This window comes from Cebus imitator, unplaced genomic scaffold, assembly GCF_001604975.1.
Source record: "Cebus imitator isolate Cc_AM_T3 unplaced genomic scaffold, Cebus_imitator-1.0 Scaffold344, whole genome shotgun sequence".
Classification (NCBI taxonomy): domain Eukaryota; kingdom Metazoa; phylum Chordata; class Mammalia; order Primates; family Cebidae; genus Cebus; species Cebus imitator.
This window is the reverse complement of record NW_016107659.1, coordinates 370,569-395,301: the sequence shown is the minus strand read 5'-3', so window position 1 is coordinate 395,301 and position 24,733 is coordinate 370,569. Positions and strand designations below refer to the sequence as shown.

Sequence of the window (24,733 nt, the reverse complement as noted above, 5' to 3'; positions counted from 1 at the left end):
AAAAAAAAAAAAAAAAGACATGGACAGCCATCAGCAGGGCGTTCACTTCAAGCATGTTGCCAGTAGTGAGATAGGGTTGAGCCAGGCACCCTACACCTCAGGAGATCAGTGGCTGACCTTTAGGAGGTTGCTGGGCAGGGGAGTTCAGGTGTGGGATAGAGAATGCAGCTCTTAGAAATTGTATCCAAGATTTTATACACGAACATATTTTATTTTTCTAAGTAAAGGGTCCTTCACATTTATCAGATTTTCAAAGATAAAATCACGATCCCAAAAGCTTTGAGAGTCACCAATCTGATCCAGTCTCTCAGTCTATCCACATGGTCACTGAAGGAAAATAATTTACCTAAAGTCACAGAACCAGTGGGTAGTACATCTTTCTGTTGTTATGACTACCTTGCCCATTGCCAATCTTAACCTTAGTGAACAATCATTTTTCTTGATACCACCAAACCCATAGGTAGCTGCCATGGGCTAGTCAATTGGCAAATGAGGAATGATTATCAACCAGGCACCATCACAGAAGTTATAGTCCAGGAGGCTCCACAGAAGTATAAGCACAGTTCCACTTCCAGGGAGCAGTTCCATTCCAGGATGGAATCTAATAACCTGGGGATACAGTACACCGGGAAGTTTATAATCTAATAACCTGGGGATATAATACATCTGAGCATCAATGGAGAAACAGTACCTCTAAGGACCAGCAGGAAGCCAGTGCAAAATAGCACATTTCAAGAGCTGTATTTGAATAGGTCATTGAGAACTAGAACCCTGAGGGAAGTCTATGAGGACCAGGAAGAACTTAAGTTAGATTTTGAAAGTATTTGGGCTTGGATAACTGAAAAGGAATGCTGGAGGAGAGACCAGAGCTGCATCAGCTTGTGTGTGCGACATAAGCTTATTAAGTGCCAATTAAATGCAAAATATCAGGTGGGTTATCTAAAAAGAGTATGTGATATCAGTCCCTGATATGAATTATTTCATCTATACAAAAGATAGGTACAGGTTATAAAACCGTTAGCCATTGGTAGGTAAACAAGTGGCTAATTGGTGGTGCCTCTCTGCATACACACGTAGTCAAGGCTTCCTGGTCAACCTCTGCCTAACCAAATTAACCAGTGATCTGCCTTTGTTTTCACCAATTGAGATACTGGCTTATCAAGGTCAGTTTATTTCCAAACCTGTTTATGATGTTTATGCTTATTTTAATTGTCATTTAACTTAATAGTACATAAACCAGTGACATATGAATACAAAAATACAAGGGATAGCTATGTGAAATGTGTTTGAAAGATTTTGATAAAGCTGAATCACTTAAAAAATGCCCTTAAACTAGGTAAAAGTGAGACAAATGCAAAAGACTGGGGAAAAATTATAAAATTCTAGAAGAATTCTGCAGTCAGCTTTGCAAATAACTTTAAGTATTTTGATTCACTTGAAAAAAACTTTAGGTAGAAATTGCAGGTAATACCTGATAGGTATAGTTTGTGCAAGAACATCAGTGAGGTGCTCAAAACAGTGAGCCTACATTCAAAGAAAAGACCTCAGCCCTATATTAAAAGAATAGTGAATTCATGCACATTTACAAAATTTATCTAAAAAGAAGAGTGTTTAAAGTATTATGTATCATTCAAAATACATGGTTTCTGACTTTAACTGACTTGAAAGACTTCATTGAAGGTCATGGGAGAAATGATTAAGAAAGGCTAAATGTTCCTAGATGTTCTGCCTCTCTTCCAGATAAATGTTGAAAAATAGTTACTATTGTTTGAATGGGTTTCTAAATTATGAGCCTGCCACAAGTCTCAGAGAGGCTCAAATGAGTGAACAGGCAGATGAGAAGGTGGGAAGGACTGTCCCAAGAATGATTCAAGTGGTTAAGAAGAAGAAAAAATTGATAGGATAAAAAGTCTTCAAGGGAGGACAGAATGCCCAGCTCTGATCCTTTACCTTCAATTGTAGAACCTCTATGAAAAAGTTGAAAACATAATAGAATCGCAGTAACCCAAAGTCAGAAGAAGAGAGTCCATAACCAGCTGTATTTAAAATAGTCAGAAGACGTTTAAGGAATGTAAATAATTGCCTGGGATGTGGCGTCCCAAAATAAGATGCACCACAGAATAAAAATTCAAAATTACCTCAATTTATAGAAACACAAGGGCAAAATCAACCCAAAATGAAATTTAGCAGGATGAGTGCAAAATGTTAGCTGTTTTTTTGTAAAAGGTTCATTTCATAGCTATAAGACAGCGATAACCTGGTATGGCAAATATCTATGGTGGGGGCATATACTTGGACTTTAAAAATTGGTCACAAGATCAAGTGGATGTCTGGACCAGCTGCTGTTGAAAAGTCCCAGAATCCCATCCTAAGGAGACACTGATCACTGGGCAGAAGCTGGCTTAGACCTATCTGCACTTGAGGCAGATACTGCTTGGCTTGGGTGGAGAAAACTTAGTAAGGTTAGGGAAGTGTGTTTACATAAGAGACAAATAAAGATAGTATGGAAAGCTTCTGTGTTTTCCATGTTGGAATAAGAGGCCCAGTGGTTTTTTACAGAGAAGCCAATGGCAAGAAAACCTTTTGGTGTCAATTAGAAATAGCTGACAATGAAGCTGACTGCCTTGCAAGGGATGAGCTGTTCCTCGATGACTACATTAAAGCAAAGCTGGGTGGTCCTCAGTCAGGAATGATAATGTAACAAGTGACTTCCTGATCACAGTGGGAGCTGGAACTTAATTCGGTGTCTCTGACCTTGACTCACATTAAGAAATACATTTTTCCACAGTAAATATACCTATGGACACAATATGTATATATGAGTACAAAGCTGAAAAAAGTTTCAAGAAAAATTACTTAGCTTTATTACTTTATTCATGTTTCTCCTTTCTTTCTCTCCTTTTCCTTTTTTCTCTTTAAAAAAAAAATGCTGATAAAAGACCAGTAAATTGATCTTGCCAGTCACTGGAGTGCTGTGGCCCATAATTTAAAACACACTGCACTAAACTTTTCCTCCTAGAATATCTCAGATGACATTTCCAACTCTACAATTCCAAGAATAAAGAAAGCAGGTGTCATTAGCCCCTGAGAGGAATCTGTTCCTTGAACTTGAATTCTATATCTACACATGGCAAATGAAGCCTGTTCAACCTCAAACATGCTCTGGATTTGTCACGTAGCAGAGCTGTGTTTTTGAATGATCCACGGTTAAGACATACACTGGGCATTATGACCCAGCAAACACCACACACACACACACACACACACACACACACACACACACACACGAAACAAGTTTCACAAAACAGTTCTCCTTTTTACGATGCGTGAGAGCCTCTGCTATTCTCTTTTCTATTCTATTTCATCTCTCGGTTTGAGAACTCCTGTTCCAGAAAGATGGGGCTGAGATGAAGAGTGAAGCTCAAGCATGTCATGGATGTTAATTAGGAAATGGTTAAAACTGGTTAAATCCTGCTAGGAAAATACTTTTGAGAGTGGAATTTGTTGGAGCAGGAAACTGTCCTCTAGGGGATACAGCAGAACGTCCAGAATAGCCTTGACAGTGGAGGCCGCTCTACTGGCCTGAGAAGAAGAGGACCCGAAGCCTAATTATAGCATAGCCAGGCACTTGAGGCCTTCTCCTTTCCACTTCAAACCTACCAACCCACAACAGGATGCTTTCTGGAGGATGCTGGGTTATTTGACGGCTCCCTTCCTAAAGTACTTCTCTCACATTATTCCTTCTTAACATCATGTTAGAAACAGAATTTAAAAAGGCTTTCCTCTGGACAATCCCATGCCTTGAATCTGATTCTACTATCACACTGATTAGATCACTTTCCAATATAATTTTATACTTCTGTTTTTCCTCTTGGGCTGTGAGCTCATTAAGCATGGTGACTTTGTCTTCTTCATCTCCGTGTTCCTTGAGATGTCTGCATGATCTTTCAAAGATGTGAACACTACCAGTCCCTTTCCTGCTTGCAACTTTCCATAGCTCTCTATTCCCTTCAGGATACACATGGGCTCCTCTATAATGCCTTTCTTGGTGTGATCCTCGCCTACCCATCTCTCACCACACAGAGCTCCAGGCTTTCTAAGCAATTACAGGAACATTTTCTTCTTGCCTCCAAGCCACTGCTTAAGGGGCTTCCTCAGCCTAAGCCTTTCATGTTGCTTCCTCCCTCCCCTTTTGCCTGGTAATCTCTGATGTGACCTTCTTTGCTCCCATAAGAAGCCTTCCAGACTCCTTCAAAATTAGGTCAAATCAAGCTTGTGTTTCTCTAGGATACTAGTCGCCATGCCTGCCTACAACACTCACTGCTCCTGTGAACTCTGTCCATCTGCATTCCCCAGAAGACTGTCCAACGGTGGAGTCTAGAGTCTACAGCTGATCATCTCCAAATCTCTTGCATGTTTTTCATATGAGATACTCAGTACATGCATGTTTGTATGAATATATGCTCATAGGAGATATCCAATAAAGGGTGATTGAGCTGAATTAAAATATCTGCAGAATTCAATTTAGAAATAGCATGATGCCCTAAATCAGGGTTGGCAAATTTCAGCCAGCTGCCAGTCTTAGTAAATAAGGTTTTACTGGAACGCAACCACACCCATTTATTTAGGTACCGTTTACGGCTGCTTTCCTACTACACTGGCTGAGTTGATTAGTTGATACGGAATTCATACAGCTGGCAAAGCACAAAATATTTACTATCGATCTTGTGAGAAAAAGTTTACCAACCCCTGATCTAAGACAACAGCATGCTTTAATCTGGCTCGCACCACTTTGACGGTCCAACGACGCCTATGAATCCCTTCTCAGAATGTTTTAAAATGCATCAAATTTATAGGTTCACAAAGGATGCCAATTATATTGAAAATAATTATCAAAATAAAAATTATGAAATAATATACTCCTTTATTAATACATTAAGTAACAAAACCTAGCAATGGATTTAGTAACTATGCTTATTTCAAAGTAGTGATAAACATAACTGGGTATTTTGAGATATGTACAACCATTATAACAAGATAAGAAAATACCTGTGATTCTAATTTGACAAGATCACAAGAACTGTTAATACCGTTGTGATTTGTTGTCTGTATTCATTTTCGAAGAATATGCTAAATTTCCATTGGTAAAACTAAGAATATAATTTTTTTTTCCAATCAAAGTCCAGGGACTCCTTGAATTCTATCCAGGAAACCCTTGGGGATCTATGGACTGCTCATTAAACATCCTGTTCTAAGGGAAGAGATGTGATCCCATAGATTACCAGGACAATCACAACAGGGGTGAGAGAAAACCTCACACTCAGAAGAGCCTCTGACTCTGTCAATTTTACAGATTGTTTTATGCAGGATTTGCTCTACACTAAATGAATTTCAGAGAAAAGTCCAAAACCACACAGTCGTCAAAGATGAAAAAAAAAAGATGTCTTCTTTGACCTTCAGCTTTCAGCCTTCTTTATTTACACATTGGTTCAACCTAACCAAATGGCAAACAGATGAATACATTGGGGTTATGATAAGCTCAGCTGGCAATTTGTCCCAGGTGGGGCAATGGGAGAGCACACTTCATTTGCAGTTTACAAATGGCTCCCAAAACTGTTACATAATTCAATTTATGTCAATTGCCATCAATCTCACCATGAATTATAACAGGAATGCTTAGGGTAGGAGGAATTAAAGCTTTAGGACATCAAATTGTAGAACTATAGGTTGGACTTATTGAAATCCTTTAGAGTAACCCTTCCATTAGGGCCTGAGCAGAAGGACTAGACCGCTTCTGGAATTTCTAGGACCAGGCTACAGTCTAGAAGGTGGTTCTGAGATTTTCAGTTTCAAATCTAAGGGTAAGGAAAAGAATTCTTTGTGAAGTAACAATTGTTGCCTGTCATATGAAATCCCAGCTGACATCCAAGCAAGCTCATTCTTGCTTAAATCTATTTCTATTGCTGATGATAATGAAAACTTACGCTTAAATAGCAAAACTCCTTAAACATTTTTTTGAAAAGAAAGAAGGATTTGAGGGGTTTGTTTTTTCCCACTTTCCTCCAAAATTAACTGTATAAGAATAATTCTTTTTTTTTTTTTTTTTTTTTTTTGAGACAGAGTCACTCTTCTCACCAAGGCTGAGTGCAATGGCATGGTCTCGGCTCACTGCAACGTCCGTCTCCCAGGTTCTGCCTCAGCCTCCTGAGTAACTGGGATTACAGGCACACACCACCATGCCTGGCTAATGTTTTGTATTTTTAGTAGAGACAGGGTTTCACCATGTTGATCAGGCTGGTCTCGAACTCCCGACCTCGTGATCCGTCCGCCTTGGCATCCCAAAGTGCTGAAATTACAGGTGTGAGCCACCGCGCCCGGCCGCAAGAATAATTCTTTAAATATTTTCAATTCTAACTTTTGGGGGCTAGCGAGCCAACATCAGACTACATCACTCTTAAATATTGCAGTCATATGCCCAAGTTTTACTATATATTCTGGTAAAATGCTATGAAGGAAGATGGCAGTTCACTTAGGTTACTATGATGAGCTCTAAAACATGAGTTTGCATTCCACATGAAATAAAATCACAGTAGGAACTTTCAAGTTAGCCATACAAATTTAGGTATTATTTGAAGCTTTATCACATCCTGAGATTATTTTAAAGATGAGAAAACGTCAAGATGAGATTTGCATGAGGAAAATGGAAAAAAATCAAAAAAAAAAAAGAAAAAAAGATAAGAAAATGACAGCAATAAATAAACTTTCAGTTGGGATTGAAGTAGGGCATTGGCAAGGGGTCAGGGACGCATACGTGCAGATCCCTGTTGGGTTTTGTATGGTTTTTACTTCTGTAGTGGGTGAGGTCAGATGTTGGTTACTATTGTGGTACAGGATTCACTGATTACTTGTGGGTAATGCTTTTTACATTATTTACTTAAAAATAAGTAACTGCTAGTGTGAAAATATATTTGCATGTGGCTTGGGTTAAAAAAAAAATAAAAAATCCTCCATGAGCCATTCTTCTAAATGCTACACAGATAATTTCTTTTTCCTTTTCTTTTTTTTCTTTTTTCAAGACAGAGTGTCACTCTGTCATCAGGCTGGAGTGCAGTGGGGCAACCTCAGCTCACTGCAACCTCCGCCTCCCAGGTTCAAACGATTCTTCTGCCTCAGCCTCCTGAGTAGCTGGGATTACAGGGGTGTGCCACCATGCCCAGCTAATTTTGTATTTTTAGTAGAAACAGGGTTTCACCATATTGGTCAGACTAGTCTTGAACTCCTGACCTCGTGATCTTCCTGCCTCAGCCTCCCAAAGTACTTGGATTACAGGCGTGAGCTACCACACCCACCCAGACTTTTCAACTCTGCAACCCTTCTGAGGTAGTCACTACTACCATCCATGTTTTACAGCAGAGGAAAGTAAGGCTTAGCAAGACTAAGCGGCTTGCTCTGGGCTCCAGCTAGGTGCTGGCATCCTCTAGAACAAGCTTGTCCAACTCACCATTCAAGGGCCACATATAGCCCAGGACAGCTTTGAATGTGGCCCAAAATAAATTTGTAAACTTTCTTAACACATCATGAGAGTTTGGGGGGATTTTTTTTTTTTTTTTTTTTTGCTCATCAGCTATTGTTAGTGTTACTGTTTTATGTGTGGCCCAAGACAATTTTTCTTCTTCCAATATGGCCCAGGGAAGCCAAAAGATTGGGCACCCCTGCTCTAGATCAATCCCATGCCTGCCTGTGTCCAAATGCTTACCAGCATATATTTGACATGTAGTGTGTTCACAGGGCTAGGTATTTGGTTTTCTGTATTCTATATTCCACAGAAAGGAGCAAGGTAGACATTGCCTTCACATTCCAAGAGGAAGACAGATCTTGAGAAAATAATTAACTATAAGTATGCTGAGTATGGCAAGTAAATGTTGGAGGTATAGCTAACCTAATTTGAGAGTAGAGGAAGGTAGTCAGGCAGGGCTTCCTGGAGGAAGTGACACTTAAAGAGGAGTCCTGAAGGATAAAAAAGAGTTAGCTAAGTAAGGAGGCAGAAGAGCTATCCTGGCAGAGAATAGCAAGCATAAAGACTTGTAGCCAGGAAGGGTGCAGTGGCTCACACCTATAATCCCAGGCCAAGGTAGGTGGATCACTTGAGGTCAGGAGTTTGAGACCAACCTGGCCAACATGGTGAAACCCTGTGTCTATTAAAAATACAAAAAACTATCTGGGTGTGGTGGCACATGCCTGTAATCCTAGCTACTTGGGAGGCTGAGGTGGGAGAATTGCTTGAATCTGGGAAGTGGAGGTTGCAGTAAGCCAAGATCACACCACTGCACTCCAGCCTGGGTGACAGAGTGAGACTAGACTCCATCTCAAAAATAAATAAATAAATAAAATTAAAATTTAAAAAAAAAAAAACAGGAGAAAGCAGGCTATGTAGGGAAGCAAAAAACACCCATTGAGAAAGCCATATAGGAATAGTTTGCATTGATTGAGCACTTACTATGGCCTAGGCGCTATTCTACGCATTTCATATGTGTCCACTTGTAATTTCACAATAACCCCATGAGGCAAGTAAGTTATTATCCCTATTTTGTTGTCTGAGGCCCAGAGAAGTTAAATAACCCACCAAAGATCACACAGCTTAGAAGTAGTAGAGACACGGTTTGCACTAAGGAGTCCAGCCCAGAGCCTGTGTGTTATGTGATCCACCTGTACGGCCTCCCCTATGTCTTGATGCTAGACAAGCAGAATCACAGGATATTAAATGTCACCCTTCCAGCCTGCCTTAATTTGCAGAGAAAGAAAAAGGACTTGGATCTAGCAACTTTGCCAGGCTTAGAGGCTGTTTCAGAACTGTCTCTTCTGGTTCCACATTTGGACACATTTAAACCTCAAGAGATGATATGAGTCAGGCTGTAAGCCTCAATTTTGAATGAGAAACTCCTTTAACCTGGACACCTTTGACCTTGACCATGAGTCAAATCACATCACCCCTTAGAACTGTTCAAAGAAAATCTATCCTCTGTTCAGCTTTCATTCTGAATCCCCGACTCGATCTTCATTTCAGTAACAGCCTTTGCAGGGTCACTTCCTGTGAGGAAACTAATTAAGTCCCTTTGTTACTTACAGAATATGGAAGTCTATGATGAGATGGAAAGAGAGATGACTCTGACAAAAATATCAATTTTTGAGCAATACTTTAAAAAACCCACCCAGGCTGCATGACCTTGAGATTCTCAAATGAAACCAATATGTAGGCACTGCAATCCACCTAGAAGCAGCCCTGTGTGATGATGAATTCTTCAAGTCTTATTATGGGAGGCATCTGCCAGGGACCAGAGAATTATTTAGGCAGAAAAGTAGGAAAGGAAGAAGAGGGAAAGCATTGCTCCTTCTCATTTATTAATTTAAATGTCTTACATTAAGGTTTAGAGATTTTCAGGTTTTTTGATATGAGTCCCTAAAACAAACACGGACATATTCTGAACTTTCATATGTACCCGAAATAAGCCAATAGTGGACTGTGTGTGTGTGTGTGTGTGTGTGTGTGTGTGTGTGTGTGTGTGTGTGTGACAGTCTCACTCTGTCACCCAGACTGGAGTGCAGTGGTGTGTGATCTAGGTTCACTGCAACCTCCACCTCCTGGGTTCAAGTAATTCTTGTGTCTCAGCCTCCCTTGTAGCTGGGATTACAGGTGTGTGCCACCACACCCGGCTAATTTTTGTATTTTTAGTAGAGACGGAGTTTTACCATGTTGGCCAGGCTGGTCTCAAACTCCTGGCCTCAAGAGATCTGCCTGCCTCAGTGTGCTGGATTACAGGCGTGAGCCACTGCACCGGGCCAATCATGGACTTTTAACTGAAAACAGCCATTGCTGAACTTCAGCCTGCCCTTTCAATGCAAAGCGCTGATGCAGCTTTAACCAATCAGGTGGCACCCTCAGAAAAACTGTAGGTAAGTTAAATGAAAACTATTTTTCACCTTTATCCAGCTCAATAGATAGCATGTGACAGCCATGGCACCCCAGTTGGAACTTCAGTGATGAGGAATGTTTGTCGAGGCCTGTGGTTTTCATTGCCACCATACTATATATTTTTGGCTTATGAGAAAGGCACTTACCCTGGGGAAATTCCTAGGCAGAAGGAGGAAGCTTTCTCAGATATTTATAGCCAAGATATTTCAAAACATAAGTAGCTATATTTATGCTTGGTTCTTATTTTAATAAACACTAAGCATTGCTGCCCACAAAAAAATTTTTAGTCACTTTAGAAAAGAAATATTCTCCTTCACCTCAAACACATGGTTTTTGTGTTTTAAAAAAGCAAGTAAAAGTGTTTAAAACACTGCAAAATATGTTACAGCCTGAAGGCTTACTCAGAACTTGCCTCTTCAGATCTTTTCTACACTGCTTAAAAAATAGAAATCTACGGCTACAAAGAAAGCTAACAAATAGCCCTCAGACCGGCTTTGGGGGAGATCATGAAGGCTGCCGCCATCGAAAAGCTTTTATTCTGCCTGAGCCTAAGACCAAGCTCGTAGTTACTGAGAACACCTCCAGGGTGCTCACACCAGAGGGATCCTCTATTTTGGGGGTAGTAGGCGCTGGATGAAGAACAAAAATCCTCTTGGTTCTAAGCCCCTACTCAAGAGACCATCATAAATGCATAAAGTCTACATGAAATATTATCAAAGCTGGCAAATAAGTAGTCAGCGCTCCCACACCCCAGTCTCACAGTTTCTCAGGTTAGTCTTTTATTAAGCAGGGGTCTGAGCTGGAATACAGTGGCACAATTATAGCTCACTGTAGCCTAAAACTCCCAGGCCCAGGTGGTCCTCCTGCCTCAGCCTCCTGAGTAGCTGGGATTTCAAATGTGAGCCACTGTGCCTGGCTTAGTTGAATATTAAAAAAAAAAAATTGTTAGATTATCTCCTAACAATGTCTTTAGTAGCAAATAAGAAGAACAACTGATGCAGAAGTGCCTAAGACAGAGAGAGGACTGGAACCTTACCTTCCAGTGACAGAATTTAGGCAAGAACTTCACATTAAGATATCTGAATCTGAGGATAACTTCTGGGGATAAACCACTTTTTACAATTTCCTAGCTTTGGCCTGCCAAAGTCCTGCCTCTTATATGTATAATCTAAGGACCTTTTGGCTCACACAGAAACCTGTCACATGTGTTTCTGTACACAGGAAGTAGAAAAAGGAATTCACTATTAAATATTAAATGGACCTCTCTGGGGAAAATAAAATAACTGAAGACCCCCCAAAGCCTTTCATCCTTTCGTACCGTTTTAGTGTCTTTTGACGGTTATAACAAGCACCATAAACTAGGTAACTTATGAACAACATAGAGCTATTGCTCACAGTTCTGGGGGCCAGGAAGTCCAAGATCAAACTGCCAGCAGATCCAGCACCTGGTGAGGGGCTGCCTTCTTTTCTTTTTGCTTTTTGAGGCAGGGTCTCACTCTGATGCCCAGGCTAGAGTTCAGTGACATGATCATTGCTCACTGCAGCCTTGATCTCCCAAGCTCAAGTGATCCTCCTGCCTCAGCCTCCTAGCTGGGACTACAGTGTGCGATACCATACCTGGCTAATTTTTGTGCATTGACCAGGCTGAGGGTCTCCTTTCTGGTTCATAGATGGCATCTTATCACTGTGTTCTTACATGGTGAAAGGGGTGAGAGACCTCCCCAGGCCTTTTTTATAAGGGCACTAATCCTATTCATGAGGGCTCTGCCCTCATGACCTAACCATGTCCCAAAGGCCTCATCCTAATCCCATCACCTTGGGAGTTCAAATTTAACATATACATATTGTGGAGGACATAAATATTCAGACCATACATAGCACACACAAACTGCAGTTTCAGCTTTAGAGCCCAGGAAAGCTCTCTCTGAACATATATTCTCAGGCACTCACCTATAATATCCTTTGATGTTTAGGCTCTGAGATGTTTACAAATGGATTCATTTTGCAGCCCAACATTAAATGCTGCAAGAAGCTGTGGAGGCTTCCTTTCAGGAAGACATCAAACAGTGGCCTAAGAGGAGGTTTCTCATTTCCTCAGCCAGCAGGACTCTGCGCAGGCTGGGTCTAAGCTTCCATCTGTGAAGGTGGGTCACAAACATGAAAGGACATGGGAATTCACAAAAAGTCAGGAGAATTCAGTTCTAATTTTATTCTGTCCCCAACTAGTCATTTCATCTTGGCAAAGCAACCTACGCAATGTAGTCTCAATTACTTCTCTTGTGAAAGGGAAATAGTGGTATGGTGGGATAGAAACAGACATCCATTGAACATTTACATGTATAGATGATTTATGACTAAGAGAAATAGCTCTGCAATGAGGGTTACATTTGCTTGATACTTCAGATGAGGACATAGGGGTTCTGAGAAAAGATGACTGAAGTTACATATTCTGGAAGAGATAGAGGCAGATTTCCTAGTACAGGGGATGTAACAAGTGACTGAGCTTTCTCATATTACCTACCATGTTCCATTTGGAATTCAATGACATTCAAGAATTCTAAATTTGAAGCTAACCTTCCAGATACTGTGAAGGTATTTTGTCAAGGTAAACAGATAAATATATATTAATAGTTAGTTGGAATGGCATATAAGTTTAAAATATACATAAGAGGCTGGGCACGGCGGCTCATGCCTGTAATCCCAGCACTCTAGGAGGCCGAGGTGGGTGGATCACCTGAGGTCAGGAGTTTGAGATCAGCCTGGCCAACATGGTGAAACCATGTCTCTACTAAAAATACAAAAGTTAGCCAGGCACAGTGGCGGGTGCCTGTAATCGCAGCTACTTGGGAGGCTGAGACAGGAGAATTGGTTGAACCCGGGAGGCAGCAGTTGCAGTGAGCCAAGATTATGCCATTGCACTCCAGCCCGGAGGACAACAGCAAAACTCTGCACGTGCATGAGCACTCACACACACACACACACACACACACACACACACACACGCAGACCTTGAGCCCCTCAGATATTAGAGAGCTCTGAACGTTAAAATGCATTTTAATTAGTTTATACTTGTATATAACACCCACATATACCTTAAACTTTTGTAGGTTTTTAACATCAACACAGCTTCTTCTTACACAAAGTTCTCTTTCTCATATTTTGAAGAGTATCACTTGATCTTCCTAACCACACACTGTAAGGCTGGAAGAAGTCATCACCCACGTTTTACAGATAAGGAGATTGTAGCCAATGGCTCTGGGGCCATGTCACCTCCCCTTGTCCCACTTCTGATTTCAGCAGCAACTGTGGCATGGACAGTTCTTGGAGGGCTGACTTGTCTCCTGTGGCCAGCACGTCACCTCAGGCACACACTGTGCTCCTGTCACTCCTCATCCCTCTAGATTCCCCCCTTCACCATGAAACGTGTAGGAGTTATACCCTCAGAGGCAATGTGCAAAGGACAGAGGAGGAAAAAGCCACTGGATACATGTCTCCTGTCTTTTTAATGGGAAGTGTGAGAAGAATTCTGTGGGTTTCAGAGAGATCTCAATGGAATCAAGACCCCAGTGACGACCCTGCTACCTCTAGCAGTGACTTCACTAACACACCCTTATATATGTCCTGCTTTCCTGTCTCATTCTCCCTACGCTCTCATTCCCACGTCCAAATAAGCTGCTTGCACCCAAGTCTTTATCTCTGGCTGTCTTTTGAGGGGACCCCTCACTATGAGAGGCATCAAGGCTCAGGAGGGGAAGTAACCTGTGCTGGGCCACACGGCTGGCATTAGAGAAGGCGGCACTCTCTCCTAGTTCTTCTGTCTGAATCCAGTGACTCTCTTTCAGCTTCTACTTTCAGGTATGCATGCAAGGTTAAGAAATGACCATTCTACCTTTTGCCAGTATATAGACATAGAGAAACTTTCAAAAATATGTGTTTGAACAAAAAATTAATAAATAATGCTTACCTTTGGTCATGGTTACAGATTATCTCCTAGGCTACCATAAAATCATAAAAAACTGTGATTTATTTTTTGAGACAGAGTCTCATTCCAACTGGGGTTGGAGTGCAGTGGCGTAATCTTGGCTCACCGCAATCTCCGCCTCCCTGGTTTAAGCGATTCTCATGCCTCAGCCTTTCAAGTAGGTGGGATTACAGATGCCTGCCACCATGCCCGACTAATTTTTGTATTCTTAGTAGAGATGGGGTTTCACCATGTTGGTCAGGCTGGTCTCAAACTCCTGACCTCAGCTGGCCCACCCATCTTGGCTTCCCAAAATGCTGAGATTATAGGTGTGAGCCACTGCACCCAGCCAAAACTGTACATTTTGCAAAATTTTAAAGTATTACATCTTTCTTTGCTAGTGTTGTCTAATTTATTTGTGTAAGTAAATTATAAATATTAAGTTTTGCCCTAAGTTTTACAGACAAGAAAGCTGAAGTTTTAGGGTTTTCAGTGTAGCACATTTAAATAGTATTGGAACCAGCATTAGAATCTTTTTTATTTTAGGCATATTCCAGGCTTTGCCTACAAAATCTGTTCAATGACACGGACATAGATTATCTTCAATGCAAAGCATTTTTCTGGGGCTTTGCAGTGGGCATTATAAAAAAAGAAATCTTAGAATCTGTTCCTCTCTTTTCCAGTAAACGTACCACAATTTTCCTTTGAGCATGCAATCTTCTTGAACACTGAATCCACATACTCCAGGTTTGAGTGAATAATCAGTTGTTAATTCCAGAGCTTGGAATATGACCAGTGCCTGACCAATCCATGAATTCTCCCCACCTGGGCCACAGTGACTGGTGCAGAGGATGGAAAGGGACCTCAGCCTGGACAATTAGAATAAATATTGAGACTTTGCTGGGTCCATGGAGAAAGCCACTCTCCTTCCTAGGGAGCTAGGCTGGTCACTGAAGGTCCCGACTGCCTGGTGTCCATCTTACCACCATCAGGGAAAAGCCCATCTGAATATGAAGCCACTAAAGCAGAGAGACGCTTGGAGTCAGACTGCTGAACTGACACGGATCTAGCCTTCCCTGAATTTAGATTTGCTGATGGACTTTACAGTTACCAGAGCTGATGCATTATTGCCTCATCTTCTCCTTTCAAGCTTCTAACACTTGCAATTTAACAAGTCCTGTGTGAAACACTCTATACTCAAGCATTAAAGAGATTCAGTGCAGTACCTCACCTCTGATGAAACAAATATGTGCTTTCCATCACCAAGGAATAGGCTAGGAAGTCAAGACACAGAAGCAGAGCTAATCAAATCTTGGGAGAATCCATTGTCCCAGCTTCAGGGAGCCTTAGGAATGAGGTGCTGAGCCAGTCTCTTCATGAATGCAGAAAGCAGTAGGCCTCAGACAAGCCCTGCCACCTTTACTCTAAGAACCCCAACTCCACAAACATTGTTTACAGACTCACTCACCAGCCACCGCTTCCATTAAAACCAAATGGCAACTAGAGTTCAGAGGAAATACCTTAGCTTGGGAATTCTTTTTGTTGACCTTTGTTTTCTTTCTCTCTTTCTTTAAAATTACATAGCAGCACTGAATTGAGAATCAGTGCTTTAATATCTGTAAAAATTTCCAATCACTCTCTACTCCCTGCTAAGCTGAATAATAAGAAATGGAGAGGTAGATGAAAGAAAAACATTGAAACCAAACTAAGACACTTGTCCCAAGGCAATATGGACGTGAAAGAAACAATAGGTTGTCCTTGTTTTTAAATGGTTTTCCCCTGCTCCTGAGAACCGGCATGATCAAATATTTATTTTCATATGTGTTTCAAAGCCAGGAGGGCAAGGTTCATGCTTGAAATGTAGTCAGGCCTATCAGAAATGGTACCTCTGGAGTTTTCAGCGCCTAGAACAGTCTCTGCCTGTGCCGGGGAAATGGAGAAGAGGCATGTGATACAGACAGGTTTACCGGGTGACCCACCAACAAAGAGGTGTGGGGATCATTACCGCCCCAAGTAGATACACGGGCCTCCAAGCCTGTGTTGGCTCTTAAATATACAGGCGGTAGAGACCTAGAGGTGACTCTCGCCATCGTCTTACATCAGGCTTGGAATTCTGAGGTCTACACATTTGGCTTTTGAACGTGACATGCAGACTTACCTGATGAATTCCACAGAGTAGTACTGAATAGGGGTGCCTCCTTCACTTGCTCCAGGTTTCCAGGACAGGGCCACCTCAGAATCTGAAACCACAATGACGTGTGGCTGCTGGGGAGCTGCTGGAGGCAGGCAGTAATCTAGGTGGGACGGCAAACACAACTATATTAGGCTGGTGGTCTCAGCCACTGGAGAGGTTTAATGTGATACATAAACAGCACGAGTACTCCCTATACCCAAAATATCTCTGTTCAGAACAGCCTCAAAACCCAAACCAAACAAATACAAAAACATGATCACAACTTGATCACTGTGTAAGGTTTGAGTCAATGAGAGCTGGTCTTCCCTTCTCCCCGCTGCCCCTCTGACTGCAAATCCAATTAGTTATATCCCAGCCATTGACCCTGGGACACACGGTAAGTTCCCTGGAAAATCTTCTATCACACTCTCAACGTCTAATAGCCTTCCATCTCTGTTTGCATTGTCAGAACTGATATTTACCTTCAAGGAAAATTAAATGCTTAGAATCACTGCTGCTTACATTCATTCTTTTCTCTGTGCATTTTATCCCTGACAATCAGAATGCATGGTTTTGGGAAATGCCCTCCTATGTAAAAATGTAGGAGTCACCCATGACCCCATCACCTGAAGTGACCACTGTTTCTGATCATGTCCAGACTCACACATTTCCCAGCCTTTATTCACGCTATCCATCTGCCTGGGAGACCTTTCCTGCCTTTTCTTCCTAGCAAAATCCTATGCATTTCTTGCAACTCAGGCTAAAGGTAGGACTCTTTCTGAAAGCCCCCCTGAGCCTGGGCCAGAGGAAGTGCACACCGCTGTGTGCTTCACAGCCTGCTGTGCAGTCCTTAGAAGTGCTGCTGTCACTCATTTGCCATTGGCTTCTCCTTCAGCAGTGATAGCCACCAATCCACCTTTGTACCCCACTGTCCATCTTGGTGCCACCTCAATAAACATTAGTTGCAATTTCTTTGCCTATCAATCTCTTCTCCTACTCCCTTCCTCACCTTTGTCATTCCTACTTACCTGTCGGATCTCCACTAGTTGTCATCTCTTCAGGGAAGAATTCCTACAGTGCTGAAGCATCTATCACACTCTGTGACTAGACACTAATGAGAAAATGTCTTGACTCACCCCACTAAGTTCTGAGAGGGCAGGGGCTGTGCTTGCTTTTGTTCTCTGATGAATTCCCAGAGCCTAGCACAGTGCTTGGCACACAGTAGGTTTCTATTGATATGTGCTGAATGAAGGATGCATGGATAGCAGCCCACCACCTGTTAATGAATTTACCTTGGGACAAAGTGGTGACATGCCGAGGAGAGCTGAGCCGCCCTTTGCCAGCCTGGCTGTAAGCTGCTATGCTCACACGATATTCAGTGCCCGGTTTCAAATCTCCAATCACTTCCTCCTGTCAATGATCAAATGAGATGCCAATAATCAGAAGATCTGCTTGGGCAAATTGTACGATTTCCATGAGGTTTATATCTCGAGGCCCCTGTGAAATTGCTTGGCAGAGAGAATGTTTTGCTTTGTCTAGGACTGACCCAGTTTTAAACTTTGCCAAGAAAAAAATGGCCATGACATATTTCCCAAGACTGGAGGATGACCCTTTATTGAAATCTATCCACAGTCCTAGAACTGGATACATTTGCACTAGCAAATGTTACTGTGAACATCAGAATTCTTTCACCAAATTATTAGGCTGCTAGAAGGCAGGTAATGATTTTTCCCTAGGCTGGAGTTCCCCAGTTCCTTCTTTCCATTTGCAGATTTCAGATGCTCAGGGAATCGCTGCAGCTGCACACTGAGGTCTTGATTTGTACCTATAAAGTAGGGACTGAAATTTTAGTTCTCAAATTTTAAACAGCATTAGAACCACCAGGAAGACTTTCTTAGAAGTGTGTGTGTGTGTGTGTGTGTGTGTGTGTGTGTGTACTTCCCCTGTACAAAGGGCCCTGAGCAGGAAGCCCCAGACAAAGAGGGCTCTCTCCACCTTGAGCTTTGGCAAAAGTGGTGCGTCCCCTAAGCTACAGCACTAAGTAGTAACTGGGAGCCTAGGTCTAATCAGTGAGAAGCAGCAACACATTGTAGTGGAAAGGACACTGGCATTGTAGTCAACCAGTCCTGGGCTTCAATCCTGATTCTGCCACTTATTACTAGCTGTGTGTTTGATATTAAATTCACTAAGCCTCAGTTTCTTCTTCTGTAAAATAGGCATGGCATATAGCCATAGCCATCTTGCATGATGACAGCATTTGAGATAATGTGTGTCCAGTAGCCAGTATGGAAGATGTGCTTGGGAAATGAGTGGTCGTTCTTATTGTCTTGGGCAGGTGGGAATCTTCCTCTTCTCTGCTTCCATAGGCTCCCTGACTACTCCGGAGGCCAAGCCCTTCCTTTGACACCTTCCTGACCATGCAGACCTGGTGGTCTAACTACTGAAAATTGTGCCGCTACTTTAGCACATTTACATTGTATTTATTAAAAACTGTTGCTATTTCTCTTAAGGGATTGTAAGCCACTTGAGAGCAGGGATCATGTCTTATGACTTCTTCACAACCTCTTTTGCAGATGTTTGAACATTCACTGTTGCTAAGAAGAATTAAGGGCATCCCCACAATTTTTTTAAAGCATTCAACAAATAATTGTTGAATAATTAACACAGTTCTTAAACCCTGATTACACATTAGAATCACTCGGTGATCTAAACAACTGATGCCTGAACTCCCCTCCAGCCACTTAAATCAGAATCTATGGGGGACAGAACCAGGTGTCTGTTTGTGTAAAGCCCTCCAGGTGATTCTAAAGTGAACCGCTGGTCTAGGGCTCAGCTCACCTCTCATGCCCTGAACTGCCCTGTCTGTTCCCCTTCCTCTCATTGTCCTGATCCCCAGCCTCGCCAGTATCTACCAGATCCTTCTGTATTTACTATGCTCAAGACTCTCCCACCTTAAAAACAGTAATTCCCTACCACACAGGCACCCCTAGCTCCTCTCCTCAGAGGCAACGTCCCTGGAGTTCTCTTTGCTGCCTCACCTACTATGTACTCCTGAACTTACTCCCACCTGGCCTCTCTCATGACAAATCTATTGAGATGTTCTTACCAAGACAACGTATCATCTTTGTAGTGAACCCAGTGGACGCATCTCAGTCTTTAATGATGCGTTGCATCTTTCAATACCATTGTCCAGCCTTGCTTCTTCGGTCTTTTGAAAATCATGACTCTGCTCATCCATGGTCACCTACGTTTCGTGTTGCTCCTTTCCAATATCCTCCCTCCACCCCCTTTCTCTGCTACCTCTAAGGACTGGTCTTTCCCAGGAGTTCGCCCCGTCACCATCTTCTCTTCTCCCTCATAGAGGCTTGCTTGGGTAAACTCATCTACCAGTCCCTTAGCTTCTGGCACCACCTTCAGGGTGACACCTCCCAACTTTGCACCTCTAGCTCAGTCCTGCCTCTTGGTCTCAGGCATGGATTTGTGAGTACCTCTTGAACATCTCTACCCAGCGACTCCCAAGCAAGCCAGGTACAACATAACCAAAGCTCAGCTAGCCATTCCCCCCCCCCCACTGCCAAAACCAAACCAAACTAAAACAGCCTCTCTGCTTCCCTTCTCTCCCACTCATTAGCCAAGGCCAGCATTCTTGATGCTTTCCTCTGAGTTCCCCCTTCAGCCCTCACCACCATCCAGTCAGTTCCCATGCAGCAGATTCCACCTCTTTCATATCACTTGAATATGTTTCTGTCATTTCATCCTTACAGCCCTTGAAGACCAAGTTCTCATAAATATGACAATGGGCTCTGATTCCCCTGCCACTAATACTTCCCTGCCTGTACCTCCAATTTGGGCTCCACAGTCCTTTGCTAATTATCTTTCTAAATCCCCAATCTGATCACATACTTCACACTTTAAAGCCCCTCAGAAGAGCATGTTTGTGTCCCCCTATTTCTCCTTCCAGCATCATTCCATACCGTGTCCCCTCCTTACATTCTACATTCCAGTCATACTTAAGAACTTGGCAAGGCTCGAATTTATGCCATTCAATGCCTCTGGGCCTTTGAACCTGCTGCTCCCTCTACACGAAATGCCCTTCTCCCTACTCCTGCCTGGCTCACCCCTACTCCTTCTTCATGACTCAGATCAGCTGAGACATTACCTCATCTCTCTGGCCCCGCCCCAGTCTGATTTGGTGTCCCTCCTCTATGCTGCCCTGGTGTCCTTGGTACACGTCAATCTGAGCACCACTCACCTTGTATTTTAATTATCAGTTGATTTGTCACCTTGTTCCCACTTACTTGAAGCCAGTAATCAAGTTCTTATTCCTCTGGCATCTCAAAGCTTAGCACAGTATTACCAGACATCTAGCAAATGTTCAAGCAACGCTTCTTGATGAATGAATAAATGAACTAATGAATGATGAAAGAAAGAAATCAAGCTAAGATGTCTCATGTAAAGAGATGACCTCATCAAGAAGCCAGCTGATACTACTGAGCCCTGCATCTTAACTCATGGCATCAGTACCCCCGCCCCAGGACGGGGATTAGCACTTCCAGGGACAGGACTGACTCTCTCTTGCCCACCTCCCTCCAACCACCTCCACCATACCTTTCAGACTTGCTCCCTTCTTCCATTTCTACCTCAGTGCCTGAGTTCCCGCCCCTTTGACTCCCTGCTTGGGTCTTCTGTCTGCCCCTCCCTCCCTCCCTCCCACCTCCACTCCATCCTACATGTGGCTTCACAAGGGGTCTTTGCTGCACGTGTGGACCTGCCTTCAGAGCCCCTCTCTAGCTCTACTTTCTCCCATCCGTGCTCCTGAGCTTCACCTTCTGTCTCCAGACTTCACGTCAAATTTGGTGTTTAGGAGACCGGAGGCAGCAGGTGGATCCAACCTTTGTTCTCACTCCCCTCCCGACTGCCACGCCAGGCTTTCCTTATGGAAGCCGAAACACTTTCAAACCAACATGGTGCTCTCCCGGGCTTTTGCTTTAGGATCCTTTACTACTAGGAAGTCATTATGCTGGATGAAGTATGGGTGGTGATGTGGTTTCAGAGAGTATTGTAGCTATTAGCCAATACCAAACACAGCTACCATGAATTACCAGTGATAGGGTATTTTCTCTGTTTTAGGAACAAAGGGAAAGAAGGCTATGTGTAGCCTTATTTAGTTCTTCCTTCAGTTGCGTGAGGCAGGTGTAACTCTTATGTTCATTTACAGAGGAGAAAACAGAAGCCCTGAAAAGTTCACAATTTGCTCAAGCTTTGGTCAGTAGCAAAACAGGGATTGGAGCCCTTCTCCACTTAACATCAAGGCCCGAGTTCAAACTGGACAGTACACATACAAAAAATATTAAATAGGCCGGGTGCGGTGGCTCACTCATGTAATCCCAGCACTTTGGGAGGCCAACACAGGTGGGTCACAAGATCAAGAGTTCGAGATCAGCCTGACCAACATGGTGAAACCCCATCCCTACTAAAAATACAAAAATTAGGCGGGTGTGGTGGCGGGCAACGGTAATCCCAGCTACTTGGGAAGCTGAGGCAGGAGAATTGCTTGACTCAGGAGGTGGATGTTGCAGTGGCCCAAGATCACACCACTGTACTCCAGCCTGGGTGACAGAGCAAGACTCTGTCTCAAAAAATAAATAAATAAAATAAAAATAAATAATGTTTAAATCAACAACAAACAATACTTATCACAATCACTGAAAACTAGATTATTATTACTTTATGAACATGGAAGTTAATGTATCAGAAATTTAAATGTTATCACTGAAAACCAACCAAAATTGTATTTGTAGTTCCATATATAGATTAGATATGGAAGATCAGCGCTACCTTCAGCTTGGGTGCATTCTGAAGGGTAGAGGGTGACCTTCCCAGAATCTGGCTGTCTCCCTTCTGTCTCTTTTCCTGCACTGACATGCCGGGAAGCTGGCATAAAGGTAAAAATCAAGGGGACTCAGTGGTCAGGGCCATGGAAACATGAATTCAGCGACTTCACTGTAACCTCCTCCCCTGACATCTTTCCTTTCAAATGGAATCTTCATTATATTGTGACTTGTGATAACTCTTGCAATTTGTAGTTAAAATACCACAAACCATAAATCTTTGTATTTCTGTCCTTAAAGGACATCACCATTTGTATTTCTGTCCTTAAAGGACATCACCATCACCATTTCAGCCTTGCCTCAAACTATGGCAGATGCTCTTTTCAAAGTAGAGAAACAGTCTTTTGCTTTGTTTAGTTGCTTTGTGTAAGTATGAAGACAAGTCAAGACGTTTCTCTCTCCTGCACTTCATTTCTACACAAGTTAGTGACAAACAGGGTTGAGGAAATTGCTTTCTTGGAGTAGAGGCTGGAGTGACCTCAACAGTCTCCCCTAGGTCCCTCCCCCCCATTTTTTGGGTGAAGCTGAGTGCTTTGCTGCAAAGTAACCCCTACTTTGTGGATGCCTAGTTCTTCAAAACCCCTCTGTCTGCTCAACACCACTGTGGTTTTATGTGAGCAGTGAATTTACATCCATAGAAGAGAAAAGCAAGGCTGGTCACTGAGCGCACTGAGAAAGCTCGAGGAACTTTCAGGACTCTTTCCTTCTTCACAGATTGCCAGAACAACAAACTTTCATCTGACAATAGGAATAATCATTATAATTTTCATTTATATAGCATTTTGGAATATATAAAATCTCTGTACACCATTGCTTCCCTTAATCTTCACAACAACCCTAAAAGGTCAGTCATATTATCTCCATTTTATAGACAATGAGACTGGATGCAGAGTTTAGATAACTGCCCTTGTGGGCAACAGTGGGTCTGATTTCCCACATGAAACACACTATGATTTTATATGTTTCTAACCACCTGGCTGGTAGACACGGCATAACTAACCAGTTCTCAGACCAGCACCTGGTTTTTCAGATGTTCAACTGCCATTTCCATCCCTCCATTCACAATGTCACCCAGATGGCTCGTCCCCCAGTATCCATTCTCTCCTTTCTCATAATAGAATCCTCATGTTTCAGTTGCGCCACCCAAAGACTACATTCTCAGCCTCCTTTCCCTCCAGGTGTGGCCCTGTGGCTAGATTCTGTCTAAAAGGTTGTGAGTGAGAATGCTGAGGCCAACTTTTGGGATATCCCTTAAACAGAAGGGTTATGTTTCCTTCCCTCTTTTCCTCATCTATTGGTATAGTGTGGATGTGGCAGCATAAGCCGTTCTGGACCATGGGCAGGAGGGCACAAGGGGTTGGCAGAACCATGGGTTGGTTCTCTCCTGCCTACCTCCCTCCAGCCACCCCCACCATGCTCTCTAATCAAGTGAAGCCACCAGAAGGTGACATCCAGACAGTTCCATGGGGGAACATAAATGCACATCTCATTGGAAACACTGTCAAGTTTCTGGCCTGTTAGACTTATATCTAATACATGACCCAATATACAAAACCAACCTGGGTTACCATGTAAGAAGAGCCCAAGAAAAGATGAGACTTGTGTGTGTGTGTGTGTGTGTGTGTGTGTGTGTGTGTGTGTGTCAGAGTTTTGCTCCTGTTGCCCAGGCTGGAGTGCAATGATGCCATCCCGGCTCATTGAAACTTCCGCCTCCCAGGTTCCAGTGACTTCCTTGCCTCAGCCTCCTAAGTAGCTGGGATTACAAGCATGCACCACCATGTCCGGCTAATTTTTGTATTTTTAGTAGAAACAGGGTTTCACCAGGTTGGCCAGGCTGATCTCAAACTCCTGACCTCAGATGATCTGCCCACCTCGGTCTCCCAAAGTTCTGGGATTACAGGCATAAGCCACCACGGCCAGCAAGACTATTCTTTACTACGTACTTTTCACTCTGCATTGATGAAATCATGTTGAATTGTTCTGAGCTGAAGTCTCTGACTCTGATTTCAGACCTCGCCTTTACCTCCTTACATGCTGCTGTTCATTCTCCTTCTACTGCTAAAATACAGATCATTTGGCTTCAGAAATAAGGCTAGAGGCTGTCCTATTCACTAGTTCAGATGAACGCAGCTGAGAGGAGGCATGAATTGAATAGAACACTAGACTGGGAGCCAGGAGACCCAGGTTCTGCTGCTGTCCTAGCTGTGTGGTCTTGGGGATGCCACTTAGCTTCTCTGAGCCAAAGAGTCAACACTGAAATTCTATGATTCTTCTAAAACAACCTTCATTGATACCTAGTAAAAAAAAAAAAAAAAAAAGTTGACCCTACAAGTTAAGAAGACTGGGCCTCAGTTGCCTTAGTGGCAGTTGGGACCACCTAGCATTGTCCAGTGGAAGGCACCAGAGAAACAGAAGAGTGATCTCCTCCAAGCATCCTTCCTCCAATGCTCTGAGGACGGCTGTGCAGAGCAGGGTGGAGGGAGGAGTTGTAGGAATTTCTATTACCTGGGTGGTCACAGCAAGTTATTTTCCAGAGTTTTGCTGCAGGGCAGCATTGGCTTTGGAGGCTGGACTGATTTTCCTTGCATGGATCTGTCCTGAGTGCTGCAGAAAAGTTCGCATCCCTGATGCTTGCCCACAAAACTGCCCCGTAGGGGACAAAGGTACCCCAGTTGGGAACCATTGCTAGTCCATCCCTTCTTTTTTTTTCTTTTTTTTTTATTATTATTTATTTATTT

General features: G+C 42.9%; 1 protein-coding gene across 1 annotated transcript in view; it reads right to left on the bottom strand.

Annotated features, from left to right (window-relative positions):
* The window catches only part of EGFLAM (EGF like, fibronectin type III and laminin G domains), a 226,600-nt gene that overhangs the window by 114,865 nt on the left and 87,002 nt on the right, over positions 1 to 24,733 (bottom strand). The window contains exons 5-6 of the mRNA XM_037730434.1: positions 17,397 to 17,514; positions 16,090 to 16,225 (exon numbers count right to left, since the gene is read on the bottom strand). Coding sequence (XP_037586362.1) covers positions 16,090 to 16,225; positions 17,397 to 17,514 — 254 coding nt within the window. The remainder of the gene's footprint in view (positions 1 to 16,089; positions 16,226 to 17,396; positions 17,515 to 24,733) is intronic.